Source organism: Furipterus horrens, unplaced genomic scaffold (assembly GCF_987537825.1).
Source record: "Furipterus horrens unplaced genomic scaffold, mFurHor1.1.pri manual_scaffold_2, whole genome shotgun sequence".
Classification (NCBI taxonomy): domain Eukaryota; kingdom Metazoa; phylum Chordata; class Mammalia; order Chiroptera; family Furipteridae; genus Furipterus; species Furipterus horrens.
In genome coordinates this window covers 32,937,508-32,954,123 of record NW_028327172.1, presented here as the reverse complement: position 1 = coordinate 32,954,123, position 16,616 = coordinate 32,937,508, and the positions used below count along the sequence as shown (strand labels likewise).

Genomic DNA, 16,616 nt, shown 5'->3' with positions numbered 1-16,616 from the left:
TGAAGTCAGTACTCTTAGTTCCTCATTTTATGATTGAGGAAACTGAGGCATAGAAAGGTTAACTAACAAGCCCAAGGTCACGGTTTTTGTTTCCTCCTTTGAACTGGGGATGCAGGCAACCAATACCAGCTCACCCCTTCCCCACTTTAACTCACCTTGGTGGGTGGGCTCTGGTCTGGGGATAACAATCATAGGCAGCCAGAGCTCTCTTTCAGGTCTCAGACTTCCCCATGACTGGCAAGGAGGCTCACCTTACTTTGTCCTAATTATGCCCTTCCCAGGCTCCCTCCTATAGATAGCAAAACGCACAGCTAGCACAAAAGGTTCAGTGATGTGGCTTCAAGCCATTTTTCTAGCATTGCACAGCCTGTTCTTTCTACTGAAGCCATGTTGGGATGCCCTCCATTGTCAGAGCCCTCCTCTCGGTGCTGTTCTTGCTTGCACTGCTCCTTCTATGCAACATGCCAAGGGTCCCTATCCTCAACAAGCTGGCAGTAGGACAGTGGACAGCCATGCTGAGAGCTGACTGACCAGGTAGTCTAGAGAAGTGATTCTGCAGATGAACAAAAGGCTGAGAGCACAAAGGAGCTAGTGAGCAACCAAGGAAAGCTTCACAGAGGAGGTGGCACCAGGATGCCCTTTGAAAGATAAGTAGGAATTCAACAGAGAAGAACCAGGGAATGTGAGGAGAGCCATGTTGGAACCCCAAGTGGTCTGGTGAGACTAGGGAATAAGTACAGAGGCAGGGTGAGCTGTTCATCAAACAGCATGCGCCTCTCTTTCTTTGCTAAAAGAATCACATGTTTGCTTCAACAGCAATGCACCCAGCCCCAGAAAATGAATGGTGATTGATTCAAGCAGCCGAGCAATTCCATACCCCTTTGCCAGTGATTGGTCTAAGGGTGGTCATATCATCCAGTTCCAGCCAATGAGATGTAAAGGAAAGTCTGCAGAGGACATCTGCATAAGGAAGAGGCATCTGGGGGAGCTTGACCCCTTTGCCCTTGCCTGAGTGATACCTGCAGCTGGGCAGTCATTATGTGACCAAGAGGGAGGATACAGCAGACACACAGAGGATGGTATAGAAAGATGGGGAGAGGTTGGGTCCCTGATGCCATCACTAAGCCACCACACCAACTAAAAAAGAGGACCTCCAGATTTCATGTTAAGTGAGACTATAAATGTCGATATTCTTTAATCTTTGAATAGTGGATATTTCCAGCAAAATACTGATATGGGAGGTCCAAGGCAATCAGTCACTAGTGTGGATACTGGGATCAAGCAATGCTCTGTCCCAGGGTCTTCAGAACTCTTGCCTCTGTACTCCTTGTAATAATTCTGAAAAACTCTATGCCCACTCACACATTTTTAAAGTGACATCTAAAATGTTACAACATTAAGTTTAAATAAGTTATTTTTGGCATAGAAGATAGAAATGATAAACATTTTATAAGATGAAGTAAGATGACAAGTAGCCATAATTGAAATAAATATTTTAACAGTCAGAATGGCTACCATCAATAAATCAATGAACGACCAGCATTGGTGAGGATGCAGAGAAAAGGGAATCTTTATGCACCATTGGTGGGAATTCAGTCTGGTGCAGCCACTATGGAGAACAGTGTGGAGTTTCTTCAAAAAACTAAAAACGGAACTGCCTTAGAACCCAGTGATTCCACTTCTGGGTATTTATCCAAAGACACCCAATACACTAATTCGAAAGAACCTATGCACTCCTATGTTCATAGCAGCGCTGTTTATAATAGCCAAGTGCTGGAAACAACCTAAGTGCCCATCTGTAGATGGGTCAATAAAAATGCTGTAGTACATTTACATAATGGAATATTATGTAGCAATAAAAAAGAAGAAAGTCTTACATTTTGCAACAGCATGGATGGACCTGGAGAAAATTATGTTACGTGAACTAAGCCAGTCAGGGAAAGAAAAACACCACGTGATCTCACTTATATGTGGAATCTAATGAACACAATAAACTAACAAACAAAACAGTAACAGAAGCTTAAATACATAAAACAGACTGACAGCTGTTGGAAAAGAGGTGGGGATGGGGGGAGTGGAGAGGGGGATGGGATGAAAGATGGTGGAGGGATTAACCAAAGAACATTCATGCATAGCCCACAGACATGGACAACAATATGGGGATTGGCTTGGGAAGGGGAGAGAGTGGGGCTGGGTGGAGGTGGAGAAAGGGAGAAAAAAATGGGAACAACTGTAACAGTATAAATAATAAAAATAAAATTAAAAAAAGAAATAAGTATTTCATGGTATGACTTCATAAACAGGTTTTGGCTGCTTTACTGACTATTATACACAAATTAGATTAAAAAATTAGGTAAAATATTTCATATAACTGTTTTATGTAGTGTATGGTGGTCTGGGAAAACATTCTACTTATTTTTTTTAAGTGTTTCCTCATTAACCTATACTGCTTTGGTTGTTCTTAAACTCAAGAGTACCACACACAGAAATAATGCCCAAAGGAAGACATGAAGCCCTGAAGGTTAAGGATGGATTGATTAATCACTAAATGAGGCTTACCCTAAATTAAAGTCAAGTTGGAAGACAACTGCTTTAGCCTGCCCCACTCCCACCTGCCCCCTAGACTTCCAAGCAGGTCTGCAAACCCAGGCCAGGGTAGACGGGGCCTGCCACAGGGCAGGCAGGGTCTGTGGCCTTTCCTCCTGTCTGCTCCTTTTGGATGTCCCTCCCTCAAGCTTGCTTGTTTGGGGGTTTGGGGCCACAGATGGAAGCCTGCAATGGTAAGCAAGTGCCCAGTTCAGGAGCTGACCTGTCTGCCAGGAAGGAGAGGACAGTCTGCCTGGAGCTGGAGAGGTTTGGGATACAGTTGCAGCCCACACGGGATGGGCAGCTGGAGAGCCAAAGGAAGAAGTCTTCGCCCTGATTCATCACCATCTCCCACATTCTGACGCTATGCTACCTGCCTACTCCTTGCTTGGTACCCTGTTTGTGCTCTACTTTCATCCTCCATGGCCCTGTGGAGCAAACAAGGCAGGGATTGTGATGCTCACTGTACAGGTGGAGAGAGGGAGGCTGGATGGCTTGTCCAAAGTCCCACAGCTGGTATGTACATAGCAGAAGTGCTAGCAGAAAACCCACTTCTCCATGGACAGAGTGTCTTCCTCTCTGTCACCTGCTAATTATAACCTAGTGAGTATTTCTGGGCTAAAGGCTTAAAAGGCATCCCTCCCCTATCTAGCATTTGTGTGCTTTGAAAGGAGTGTTAGGGACTTGTCATCTGCTAGCTGCATGGCCGTATGCATTCTGGTCTTCTTGCTGGTCTGAGGACTTGGATAATCAGGAGGAGCCCCAAGACGAGCACTTACCACAGAGGTTACTGCTGAAGCCGGAATGCAGGGACATTGAAGGTGGGAGGGCACGAGAGTGTGTGGGAAGACGGGGGATCCCTTCCCCCTGCAACCCAGCTGCAGGAGCCAGGGCTGGCAGCAGTGGAGTCTGGGCATAGTCAGATTCCAGTTCAGAGGGGTTGGACCTCAGATATTTAAGCCAAATGCTCCCACTCTTCACCACCACCTCCCCCAGGCAGTCACAGTGTCTTTCTGATTCTCACATTCTTCCTTAGTGACAAGGCTGCTTCCCCTACCCCTCTTCTGCACCCCCAACTGCTGACACACCATTCCCAGCTGCTGTCATTTCTCACCTAGACCACTGCAATCACCTCCTAAGTGCCGATTCTACCTGCAGGCTCTCCATACCTGCCCTGCACACCCCCTAGGGTTCTCACCTGAAAGTGCTGCACTGATTACACTCACCATCCATGGCTCCCCTCACCCACATGCTGTGCTTCATGCTTCAGCCCCATGCACAACTCCCACCCTACCCGCTTTTCTAGATGATGACTTTGTTCGTACAGGCAGGGAGAGCTGACTGAGATGATGCTGAATGCCAGCCAGGTTGAGGACTTGGGACTTTATATACAATTGGAAACCAAGGAAAGATATTAAGCAAGAGTGATCCCCCCCTCCCCCCAGAAGGTAACTCCAGCAGCTTGTAGAAGAGGTTGGGCATCTTCCACAACAGTTGGGGCACTGTAATAAGCTCTAGGATAATTTCACTGGGTTGTGGCATGCAAATCTGGGTTCCCTCCATCCTGCTGCACTGAGAGGGGGCCTGGGTCTCGCTTGTGCCTGGCACAGAGAGCCTGGCACACAGGAGATGTTGGGTAACCAGGTGCTGGGTTTATTAGCAAATGATACTGGTTTATGGGATACAGGTGAGCTGGGGTCTCCCTGAGGCGTTCAGGAAGTGCCCTGGAGCAGATCCATTCTCCTGAGGTCTCAGAGAGTTACTCACCCATCAGACAGAATGCCCTCCGCGATCTCACACACCAGGACGAAGAGCAGCATGAAGGTCAGGATCCAGCGCAGGTTGTGCCCTGGGAAGTGGAGCCATGTGCTGTGGTGGATGTGCACCTTGGAACTCTGACTGCCCCACCCTGCAAGGAGAGACAGGAAGAGGCAGGAAGCCTGGTGAACATGGAGGAGAGCACATGAACCCCAGGAAGGTGCTCAGGCTTTGGGTCCACGGTGGGGGTGACAGCAAACCCCTTTGTACACCTGAGCATGCAAATGCCAGAGTCTGGCACACACAAACTAAACCTGCGAGCATGAAGCCTGGACCTGCCCAGGCCCATCTGTGCAGGTACCCATTTTATTTGCTGATCTCTTGTGTGACAAGTTATTACGTAAATAAACCATTTGGTTGAGGACAGAAGTGTAAATGCTGCTATAATTTTTGACATATGAGCATGTGTTTTTGTCAACAAATAGCAAGTCTCTGCTTCTACAGCATCTGCTCTTTTTAACTTTGTAACATATTTTCTTCCTTCTCTTAGAGTGAATTAACGTCTTTTGGGATTCAAGGGACACCCTGTGAGTTGACAGATCTAGCCAGCTTGGGAAATTCAAGATGAGAGATGACGGGGACCCTGTGAAGAGGCACGCATGACTGTCTGGGCACTGGCACCCAACTTCGCAGAGAGCTTTCAAGCAGAGGCGCTGGGGGCCTCTGGTGTCCAAAGTCAGGGGCTGCTCGACACAGAGCCTGAGAAGTTGCGCTCCGGAGACGTGCCCGCCCAGGTGGGTTGCAGGGAAGCGGATCCAAGTCGCTAGCTCCCGCCTCCCCCTACACAGGGGTTTGCAGGGCCTCCATCCTCGCCTCTGAGAGCAGGCTGCCCTCCTGGGCCCAGCTGCGGTTGACAGGGAGGGCGCCGGGGCGGGGGGGGGGGGGGTGACCTGGCTCCCCACTCAGCACCACTGAGGTTGCAGCCCGGGCCTCTCCCGGTCTTTTCATTGCGTACAGAAACCTATGCTTTCCTCATTTTTTCATCCCAGTTCCAACCCCGAGGTGGGAGAACTTGGGGTTCCCCTGGGTCACGAGCGCCCGCCGTGTTCAATGAAGGTTCGGGGTCAACCCGGGGAGTGGGGGGATGTGCCAGTGCAGGGACCGTGGGATAGTACACAGAGCAGGGGACCCCGGGAGAAGGACGAGCGGCGGTCGCAGGGCCGGAAGGGGACACTGAGCGGTGCGGAGTGCGGCACCCTCCTCCCTCCCCTCCTCCGCTGCCCACGCGCCCGCTCACCGATGAAGAGGATGGGGAAGGTGATGAAGAGCAGGAAGACGTGCGGCACCACGTTGAGCGCGTCCACGAAGCAGCCGTTGTTGAGGACGCCCTGGTCCACCCGGTAGGCGGCCGAGTGGTTCTCGCTGCCGCAGAACGCCAGGGGCATGGCGGCGCCGGGCGGGCTTGGGCTCGGCTGCGGCTGGCTCCACGCGCCTCCGCGCCTCTGCTCCGGCTGCTCAGCTGTCCGGCCCTGCCGTCAGGCCCCCGCCCCCCACCCCGCGGGCCCCGCCCCGCCGGCTCTCCCGCTCCCGCACAACCGCGCCCTGCTCCACTACCTGCGGGGCCCGGGGTGGGGGCGGTCGGGAGCCCGACCGGCAGGGCCACGCTTAGCCCCCGTTCTAGCTGGGGCGGCCCGCGTGCCCAGATGTGCTGGGGCCGCTGTGTGAGCGCCCCGCTGCGCGCGTGCGCTTGGAAAGAGGGGAAAGGCAGGCCGGTTGGGTGGGCAAGTTCAAATCTGGGTGGAAGAGGGGCGGGGTGCAGAAGAGAGAGGAGGGTCCCCATAGGTCTGGAGTGGGAGCGTCCGGGGTCTCGAGTGTGAGCTTACTGCCCAGGGTCTGAGATGTGGGCTCCCCTGGGCAGGGCACCAGTAGATGTAGTTAGGTGGCAGGGTCCTGGCAGGGGAGCAGAGTGGGGCAAGCTCCCATCCCATATGGCTAGGTTGTAATTTCTCCTATTTTTTTCTCTTTTCAGATGAGAAAACTGAGGTTCAGTGAGGTTACATCACTGACCCAAGGTTTCACTACCAACAAGTGGGGAAGGATAACTTGAACCCCTACCCCCTCCCTATCCTCCTAAGGCATGCATGTGTCAAATAGATGGAAATCTCCCAGCGACTGGCAGGTGAATGGGCAGAATGGATCCTGACCCAAGGCTGAAAAAGAGGCAGTTTGTGGAGCATCCAGCAAAGCAATTGGAGGCAGTCAGGAAGGATGGAACCAGAAAATGTCAGCCTAGGCTGTATTCTTAATCTGACACACACAGGTTTATGGTGAAATTGTAGACAATGTTATGCATTCCCGCACTTTTTGAGAGAGTCTCGCAGGTCCATGGCCAAAAAAGTTTATGTCTTATAAAGAAAGAAGTGAAAATGGCATTATAGGTTAGCTTTTAGAAGAATTTCATGAGTCAGGTTATGGAGCAAACATACATATCTTCTCAGGAGGGCTGGGGGACAGCAAGGGAAGCTCTTCTCAGCCCCTTTCTGTGCTTCTCTGAATCTGTTCTGAGACGGCTTCGAGGCTCCAAGCCTTTTCAGGACATGGGCAGGCAAGGACTCAGCTCCGCCTCAGGCCCTGGAAGCTGCCAGGGCAGAACCAGGCATCAGGGCAGAAGGCAGGTGGGGTTGGGTGAACAGCCTGGGTAGGGTCCTCAGGCACTCAGGGTCCTAAGTCCTCACTCAGACAGTCTGACTTTCAGGAATCTCTCTGAAGCTGAAAGATGTTTCCTGCAGGACCAGCCAGAATAGTGAAAACTTGGTGGCAGTAAATGTTTAGCACTAGCAGCAGAAGTTAATTAATTTCGGTGAATGCAGGCTCTTGAAAAGGCAGTTGCTGAGTCCATGTAGCCAAGTGAGAAAAGCTTATAAGATAATGTGTGTTTTCTGTGATTATAGCCATATTAAATACGGATGTCTGAATGCAACCCTGCCTGAGAAGCTCAGGCTTGCAAATGGCTACTGCTGTGATTGTGATTGTTATTACCGTTTTCTTCCTGTACAAACGAGACAACGGAGGTTCAGAGTGATAAGATGATAAGATGGTGTGTGCATAGTCACCTAACAAGATTTCTTTCTTTCTTTCTTTTTTTTTTTTTTTGGTTGCAAGTTCTTTCCAAACTTTCTGCAATGTCACCATTTTGTTTTTGTAGTTACAATTTCAGTTTTTTATACTTTCGGCAATACTGTTTTTCCTTTAAGTGCTAACAATATATGTATTTTTAAATAACAAGTCCCCAACATCCACCACTGCTCGTATGATGCTGAACAAGTTACAGGTTCTTTGCTTCAATTTCCTCCTTTCTAAATGGGGAAGATAGTATCACCAACCCCAGAGAATTAAAGATGAGATCACGGGTTTAAATATGCTTTGTAAGCCATGGAGATGGCCCAGGCTACTTCATCCCCTAGGACCTTCTAATCATTGAAGGTTATCCAGTGGTTCTTCCTTTCCTTGGCACGCAGTGCCTGGTACAACCCACACACTTGCCTCTTCCAGGCCATTTGAAGTAAACCAAAAGCCTGGTCTAACCCAAGCTGGACCCAAGTGTCAGAGACTATTAAGGGATCCTCTACTGGGACTAAGAGTATGAGATCTGGAGGCTGGAGTGGGGCGCTCTGTTGGTTGTCTCACAGCACAAACCCACTGTGTGACTGTGGGCAAATTCCACCCTTCCCTACACCAGCTTTATAGTAAAGATGCCTTTACACTGCCCACCGTGTGGTTGCAGTTATTTGAAAAGTGTGGAGTCAGGTGCACAAAACAGCATGGAAGAACTTCTGTAATATAGATGTATAATCTTGGAAACGACTCAAATGATCATTAATAGGGGTTTAGTTAAAACAAAAACCATGGTGTTATCCATACTGGGAAATACTCTGAGGCAAGTACAGAAAATAGTTACAAATGCAGATATGGAAAGATGTCCAAGGCATAGTCATGGAGCAACCTGTGCTGCAAGAAACCACTTATTTCTATGCCTGAAATGTACACGGAGCTACAAATGTCTCTGTGGGGAGGTGCTGGGTCTCACATGTTCCCGCCTCCAGCGAAGCCTTCTAGCTACTGATGCGGGGTGCTGGAAGAAGGGCAAGCTCAAAGAGCTTGCTCAGAGCAGTATATGCATTTCCCTGTGAGAATTCTCAGCCTTCATCCCTGCAGGATGGAAAACCTGGCATGGATATATGGATTCTCCCCACTGGCACACTGGGTGGGTGTGGCCTAAGGCGGGATTCCACCTCTCCTTGGTCAGGCAGGACGTGGGGCAGAGCTTCATAAACCCCACCTCTGATGTTCAGGCTTTAGTGTTCTGTAGCTATCTGGCTCATCTTGTGTGTTAGTGATTAAGGCAGAGAAGGCCATCAGGTTGATTGATAATGTTGACACAATAGAGTGGGGTCACAGTTCAAGAAATGAATCCTTCCAGTAACCCCAATCAACGGTGAGCTGGTTAAAAACAAACAAAAACAAAAATTATGGTATTATCCATACTATGGAATACTGTGCAGCAATACAGAGAATGAAGTAGGGCCATCTGTACTGACTTGAAAGGCGTCTCCTCCCCCTCCCCCACCCCACCCCCTATTCAGGTAGATGATTGAAGCTGTGGCCAGGTGGAAAGCAGACAATTGCTGTTTCAAAGGCTGTGTTGGTGGTGGGGATGGGGAGCACTTAGAAGACTATAAAATCAGTAAAAAAGAGGATGAAGTTAAAGACAAAATGTCATGGCTGGAATTGGGAGGGAAAAGTCACTTCCCCTTTTATCTCCATCCTGCTGTACATCAGGAGGAAAGGAGAGGAGATGGAAGGTTTTGGGAGCAGGAACCTGTTCCCAGCCACCCTGCCTGCCTGCTCTGTGGGTGTATCTGTGTGTGTTTGGGGCGGGAGGGGGGAGGAGGTGGTCACCTAGCAAGTGAAAAGCTGTACACTGTGCCAGGAAATCCACACATGGGCTATTTTGAAGAAAGGTTTCCTTACCTCAAGGCATAGCCACCAGACTGACAGAGACTAGGGACCCTCAGCCATACTTGCATGGGTGGGTGATGCAGGAACAAGATGCACCTTTTCCAGTATCTTGGCATTGTATAACTGGGAAGGTGGGGAAAGAATTCCAAGAATACCCAGTATTAACATTTTCTGCCAGCTTAGTGAAATGGGGGCTTGAAATAGAAATTATGTAAAATTCTTGTTCCTACCCATTTAAGTTTTGGTCCAAGATCATCCTCAGTAACCTGAGTAACATAACTCAGATGGGCAATTCTATGCATGACCTGGGGGCTCTATGCACTCAAGGCCACTTGAGGTCAAACTCAGCCTCCCATTGAATCCAAAAAGATCTAGCTCCCCAGTCCCTCAATTAAAATGAAGGCTTTTCTGAATTCAAGGGGAGGTGGAAGGTTGTATGTTTCACACTTCACAGTGGAAACTTAGTAAAATTCCCCCATTTCTCTACCCTCGGTGGTCTTCTCCCTCCTGTGTTATCTTATACCTCCTTTTCCTTTCTTCCATGCAGCATCTTTTTAAAAACATGCTCCTCATCCCCCAGAGCAATTCAGCATTTGCATCCAGTTTGCACACCCGCTCAGGGTTTCTCAAGTGCTGCCCACCATCCTCAGACCTGCTCTCCTCTTGGACAGGTACATTGGAGAGTGGGGAGAGAATAAGATTTTCTCCATTTTGTTTCACCAGCATTCATGGAATGCTTAGTACATGCTGCACACTTTCCCCGTAGTAAACCTTAGAGTAACTCTGAGTAACTGTTTAGGTACTCTGTTTAGTAATGTAACCTCAGAGTAGCTGTTTAGTAGTTACTATTATCAGAGAAAGCTGAGACCCAGAGGATTTAAGTCTTTTCCCAAGGGAACTGGTAAAGAAAGGCTACAACACCCATCAGGCTTGGCTCCGAAGCCTGTGCTGTTAACCACTTCCCAAAGGGATGCAGGACATACTGAGGATTTTTCTGCCTCTGAGGCTGTCTCCTGAGAAGGGAGTGTGGGCCCCAAAGAACAGACCTTTGGGGTAGCCTGCATATCTGTGCATTTTGCCTTTTCTCTGAGTTAGAAGCCAAAGGAAAGCCCCAGTCCTGGTATCAGTCAGGCTGGATGGGAGGACCTGCATGAGGGAGCGCTTCTGACGGGGGCCTCACCCTGTGCGTAAAGCAGGCACACAAGGGATCCTGTGGTGATTTGCTTTGGAGACAGCTCTCATTAGTGACAGCGGGAAACATCAGCTGTACAGGGACAAGATCTGGCCCAGGGATGTGGGATCCCATTAGGTGTACTGACCCACCCCTCTCCCCAGCTGGGGCTGCACTACAGCAGAGCCCTCATTTGGTCTCAGTCAAAGAGGATGCCTCTCTCTGGCACAGTCTGGCTGCTGACAGCTGCCTCTGCTGTCTGGGCCTGGAGGTCCCTACCAAATCTGGGGCTGAGACTGGGAAAGATAGGGTGCTGCTGAACAACCTGGTTTCCCCCCTCCCACTCCCCTCAGCCTCGGTTCCTGTCCTCTGAGCAGAAGCTGCCTGCACCCAAACTCTGTGCTGGGGACCGTTAGGTCCCCTCACTACCCTAACAGCTATGACCTTGGGCAAGTCAATCTCCCTGATCCTCTGCTACAAATGAGGAAGAAGCATCCCTCCTTCATGGATCATGTGTGTGAGAAATCCTGGCATTCAGTAGACTTCATGTCAGGCTTTTCTATGTTCAAATCAGCTAAGGGCTTCTTGCCTGAAATCCCATGACATTTATTGATTTTTGTCTAGTTTTATTGAGATATAATTAACATATAAGATGGTATAAGTTTAAGATATACAATATGATGTTTTAATATATGCATACATTGAGAAATGATTGCTGCAATAAGTTTAATTAGCATCCATCATCTCACCTATTTATAATTTTTTCTTGTGGTGAGAACTTTTAAGATCTACTCTCTCAGCAACTTTCAAATACACAATAAAGTATTGCTCATGACAGTCACCATGCTGTACATAGAACCCTCAGAACTTATTTATCTTACATCTAAAAGTTTATAGCATTTCCCCCTCCACCTGGCCCCCTACTCCCACCTCTGGCAACCACCAATCTGTTTCTGCGAGTTCAGCTTTTTTAGATTCCATATATGAGACTATACAGTAACTGTATTTCTTTGTCTGACATTTCACTTAGCATAGTGCCCTCCAGGTTCATCCACGTTGTCGCATTGGCTGAATAATATTCCATTCCATACCACATTTTCCTTATCTCTTCAGGTCTCGATGGACACCTAGGTTGTTTCCAAGTCTTGACTATTGTAAATAATGCTGCAATACTTACTGATTTTTAATAATTAATTGAGCTCCTACCTGACACTTAAGTGGACAAGAACAAAGTGCCAAGCCCTTTATTGCATTTTCTGGCTTGATCATCATCTCCCATTATGGCAGGTAAGATAAGGCATAGAGGAAAGTGCACTGGCCCAAGGTCCCCCAGCAAAGTAAGCAGCAGAGCCTGGGAGCCTCCTGCTGAGAAACAGGCTGGCTGGGTAAATGAGGAAGGCAAAAAGGGGAGTGGCAGCTACCCAGTGGGAAGGAGTGCGAGGTGGGTGGACTTGTTTAAAAAGCGGTGTTTGCAGAGCAAGCCCCGTGTCCTTATTTAGACTTGCTGCTTGAGTATGCGTCTATACGTAATGCATATAGCTGACTTTCTGTGCACCGGTGAAGACTCAGTGCATAAATGGAGATAAGTGTGGGCAGCCTGCAACTGTAAATCTGTGGGGGAGGAGGAGGGAGACCTTTCCCTTTGGTGCTTGGCCAAAGAAAGGCCTCTCCACTCAGGCAAGCTGAGACCTGGAAGGGAGGGAGGAAGATTTGGGGGTAAGAGACAGGGACATTGAGACAGATTCACAGCCACTGCCTAAGATTTATCTGCTCAAAGGGAAAACTGCTAAATTACCCCCCTCATGCTTCATGTAGAGTCAAAATCTATCTTTGACTAAAATACAATAAAAATTCAAATTTTTGTGATTATATTCAATTTTAAGCTTTTGAATAGCCAGTGTGCTCTTGAGAAGATAATCATTAATGATATGGGTGCTCTGGGGCTTGAGCAAAGGACAGAGCTTGGAGAGGTTTTGTCAAGAAAAGTGAGCCTGGTTGTTTGGAGAAAAGCATCACCTTTTCACTGGGGTTAGAGAAATCAAATCAAATTCCTCTGCTGGTCCAGCCCCCTGGTGGGAGAGGGTGGGGGCAGGGGGGTTTTGAGGTGTTGCTGGCTCTCCTAATTGGGAGAAATAACCTGGCTCAGCCAATGGATGCCCAGATCTGTAACTGAGGTGATTAGCCAATCAATGAGCTGGCATTTATTGAGTATCTACTGTGTGCCTGCTGGGTTCCCTTGTAACCCTACAACATGAGTATTATTGTGTCCTTACAAAACTGAGGCCCAGAGAGGTTAAGGGACTTGCCCTAACTCACACAGCAGTAAGAGGCATAGCCCAGCTTGAAACCCTGCTTCAGCTGGAACTGGAACCTGTGTGCTTCCGATAACAATGGTTCTCAAAGTGTGGTTTTGGGACCAGCAGCATCCCCTGAGAAGTTATACAAATGCAAGTGCTCTGGCCCACCTCAGACCTACTAAACCTGAAACTCTGGAGGCAGAGTACAGTAACTTATTTTACCAAGTCTTTCAGGCAATTCTGGTGCATGAAAACTTCGAGAACCACTGCTCTCTACCACACTGACTCCTGATAAGGAATAATAATAGATTGTCCCCACCCTCTGGGGCATACAGTCTGGTTGGAAACACACACACACACACACACACACACACAAATACATATATATATATATATATTAAGGTGACTGAATTTGGAGAGGTAGCTTTAGGAGAAAAGGTGGCCTTGAAGGATGGCCTAGCCTGTCTAGGTGAAGGAGGGAGGAGACTATATGGCTGAGGAGGGATATCAGTGTGTGTAAAGGTGGGGAAGTGGGAAGAAGGCTTTCCAGATGCAGTGAGTGAACTGTGAATCTTGCTGGGCTGGGGCACACTGAAGAGTCATGGTACATAATGGGCAGTAGGGGCTGGATCACTTGTGCTCTAGGATTTCCAGCTAAGGAACTGCCTCCACAGATGGTCACTGTTCATTTGACAATCCACATTTAGGAAGCACCTGCTGTGTGTGTGCCCAGCACAAGGCAGAAGAAGCTAAAAACAGTCTCCCTCACCTGCTTCTCAGCTTTCAGCGTTGGGCTCAAATGTCACTTCCTCAGTGAAGCCTTCTCTGACCCTCCCACAAGGCAGTTCCTGGCTTGTTTTCCCAGCATTTGGTACAGTCCCTGTCACTGTCACTGCTCTTACCACCCAGTATTGTGATGATTCATTTGTGGGTCTGTCCCACTGGACTGAGAGCTGTTGGAGGGCTGATACTGTCTTGTGTATCTTTGCTTCTGGCACAGAGTAGCTGCTCAATTTTGATAAGTATTTGTTAAATGAATATTGAGCGGACAAACGAACAAATGAATTGATCGATGATAATGTTTGCCCATGGACACCACAGCTGTGTGCTTGTCAGCTAAGTGAAAAAATTGATGTCTCTAAATTAGATTCAACTTTCTCGTTGACTTACATGATCTCATTGAGACTTTTTTTTTTGGTCTGTTTTTGACAGGTTCTCCTTCATTCATTTGTTGACCTATCTTTACTGAGCACATACTGTGTGCTAGGTGCCTTACTAAATGCTGGAGATACGATGTGAATACAAGGTCTGCACCAAAGGAACTCACTGTTTAATTTTTTGGGGCATTCCTAATATCTTTTTTTGTTTGTTTTAATTGTCACCCTTTTATGAGAATGGATTTAACCTCTTTTGGGTTTAAGATACTTTTGAAAATCCAGTAAAAGCTTTGGATCACCTCTCCAAAAGGAGATTCAAACACTGGGGTTTGTAAACCCTCCCTAAATACATCCGTGAACCCTGAGTTAAGAACTGTGGGCCTGAGGTGGCTGCCAGGTGTCTGTTAAACTGTGTTGAGGGTTTGGAGGCCCTTCAGACAGAATTCTGCTCCATAGTGCCTAAGTGAGTGATGGGGTCTGAACTGCAGTCCGAGCTGACTCACGGGTTTCAGGATCACCTTGGATGAATGAAGAGTCTGTGGCCAGAGTGACTGATTGTTCAGTAGAGAGGCAGAAGCTATTCTTCCTCTGAGGTGGCTGCCTTCGTTGCTTGCCTGTGATGTTTGCTGAGAACCTCCATTGTCTGCCTATCTGTAAGCAGCATGTGGCCTGTGGGGAAATAAATCTTCCTGGGATTTCTCAGTGCTTCTGTTAAAAGCCCTAGTCACTTGAGACTTGGAACATATATAAGAAATAACGATAAGGAATTTTTGCTTTCACTTAACCTAGATCGGTTTGCTCTTCATGTCCTATGAGAATTAGATCTGTAGCGATTTGTCAAGATAATTGCTCTGATCCAAAAGGATAATAAAACATATCCAGCAATCCCACTTGTGGATACATGCCCAAAATAAATGAAAGCAGAATCTTAAAGAGATATTTGTACACTCATGTTCATAGCAGCATTATTCACAATAGCTAAAGGTGGAAGCCACCCAAGTGTCCACTGGCAGATGAATGGATAAACAAAATGTGGTATACACATGCAGCGGAATATTATTCAGCCTTAAAAAGGAAGGCAATTCTAACACATGCTTCAACATGGATGAACCTTGAGGACATGCACTAAGTGAAATAAGCCAGCCACAAAAAAGACAAGTATGGTATGATCACACTTATATGAGGTCCCTAGAGTAGTCAAATTAATAGAGACAGGAAGTGGGATGGTGGTTGCCAGGGGCTGGGTGGAAGGAAAGTGGGGAATTAGTGTTCAGTGGGGACAGTTTCAGTTCTGCAGGATCAGGAGCTCTGGAGATGGATGGTGGTGATGGTTGCACAATAATGTGACTGTCCTGAACTGTGCATTTAATATGGTTAAGATGGTAAATTTTATGTTATGTGTATTTTACCACAATTAAAAAAATAATAATAAAACTTCTGTCTTCTCCCCAAGAGGGCCAAAGTGTTAAAGCCAGGATCAGGTTCCCAGATTAAGCCTCTAAGATGCCATGAAGACTAGAGAATTATTTCCCTAGGCGTATACATTCCAGAAGTTTAGGGTGAGAATCCGTGGTCTTTTCTTTCCCTTCTCAAGGAAGTAAAGGTGTTTTTCTTTCTCCCCTTTCTAGAACGGAGGAGGACAACTGTCTCTCTTCTGTATATAAATGGAAAAAATCCATGGTTTTCCATCCCTTCCCTATGGAGTATCTCACCACTTGGGAGATTGTTTCATCTGGTTTTCATTGCATCACCATAGGGGTAAGGTCTGGGGCAATTGATGGTCAGAACAGATACCTAATGTCTTGTTTTAATACTTGGATCTAGCCAAACCTAACATCAAATACGCCTGGATTTTTTACTTAAGTGGTCATCTTGAATTGGATTTCTGTCATTAACAACCCAAAGGGTCCATCTCAGGAGGGAGCAGGAGCTCACTTGCCTGAGCTCTCATTCCATGCCAGATTCCCTTCTACAGTTGACATTGACCTTGAAGGATGCATAGAAGTTCACGTGAGCAAGGGGAGGACAGGGCAGTGTGAACATGAACCTGTGCAAAGACACAGACAAGTGACAAGTGACAAGTCCAGGAACTCAGAGTTCAGTGCAGCTGAAGTGAAAAAAGTGATTGGCAAGAGACCAGCTGGAGAACTTGTTAGGGGCCAGGCAATGGAGGACTTCATATGCCAGGCTGAGGAGTTTGAACTTGGTCCTAAAGACAGCATGGGAGGCGTTGAAGAGTTTTAAGGACAGCCAGGGTTTTGCTGCTTCACTATGCAGTGTGCCTATCACAATAAAGCCGAGAGAAGATAAGTACAGAGAGGCATTATTTTATGGCTGGAGTTTTCCCTGGTGCTCCTGAAATCATATTCTATACATCATTTCTTTCTCTCCTACTTGAAGCAGTATAGCATGGTGGTTAATGATGCGGACTCTTGGAGCTCCCCAGCCTAGGTCTACATCTCGTCTCTTTCACTTACTATTTAACGCAGGCAGGTTACTTAAGTCTTGGTGCCTCAGTTTCCTCGGTGAAGGTAACATCATTGTCTACCTCTCGGTAATGTCATGTAATGATTAAACATTGCTACATGTTTAGGGCTCAGCACAGTGCTTGACACACAGTAAATTCCT

The 16,616-nt window shown here is 47.6% G+C and overlaps 1 protein-coding gene across 8 annotated transcripts in view; it reads right to left on the bottom strand.

Moving 5' to 3' along the window:
• Positions 1-5,831, bottom strand: part of ABCC8 (ATP binding cassette subfamily C member 8) — a 73,187-nt gene extending 67,356 nt beyond the window's left edge. For all 8 annotated transcript variants that reach the window (XM_090263481.1, XM_090263527.1, XM_090263521.1 and 5 more), the window contains exons 1-2: positions 5,642-5,831; positions 4,354-4,495 (exon numbers count right to left, since the gene is read on the bottom strand). In XM_090263481.1, the coding sequence (XP_090119607.1) occupies positions 4,354-4,495; positions 5,642-5,789 (290 nt within the window). In that variant the 5' untranslated portion in view covers positions 5,790-5,831. The remainder of the gene's footprint in view (positions 1-4,353; positions 4,496-5,641) is intronic.
• Positions 5,832-16,616: the final 10,785 nt, after the last annotated feature.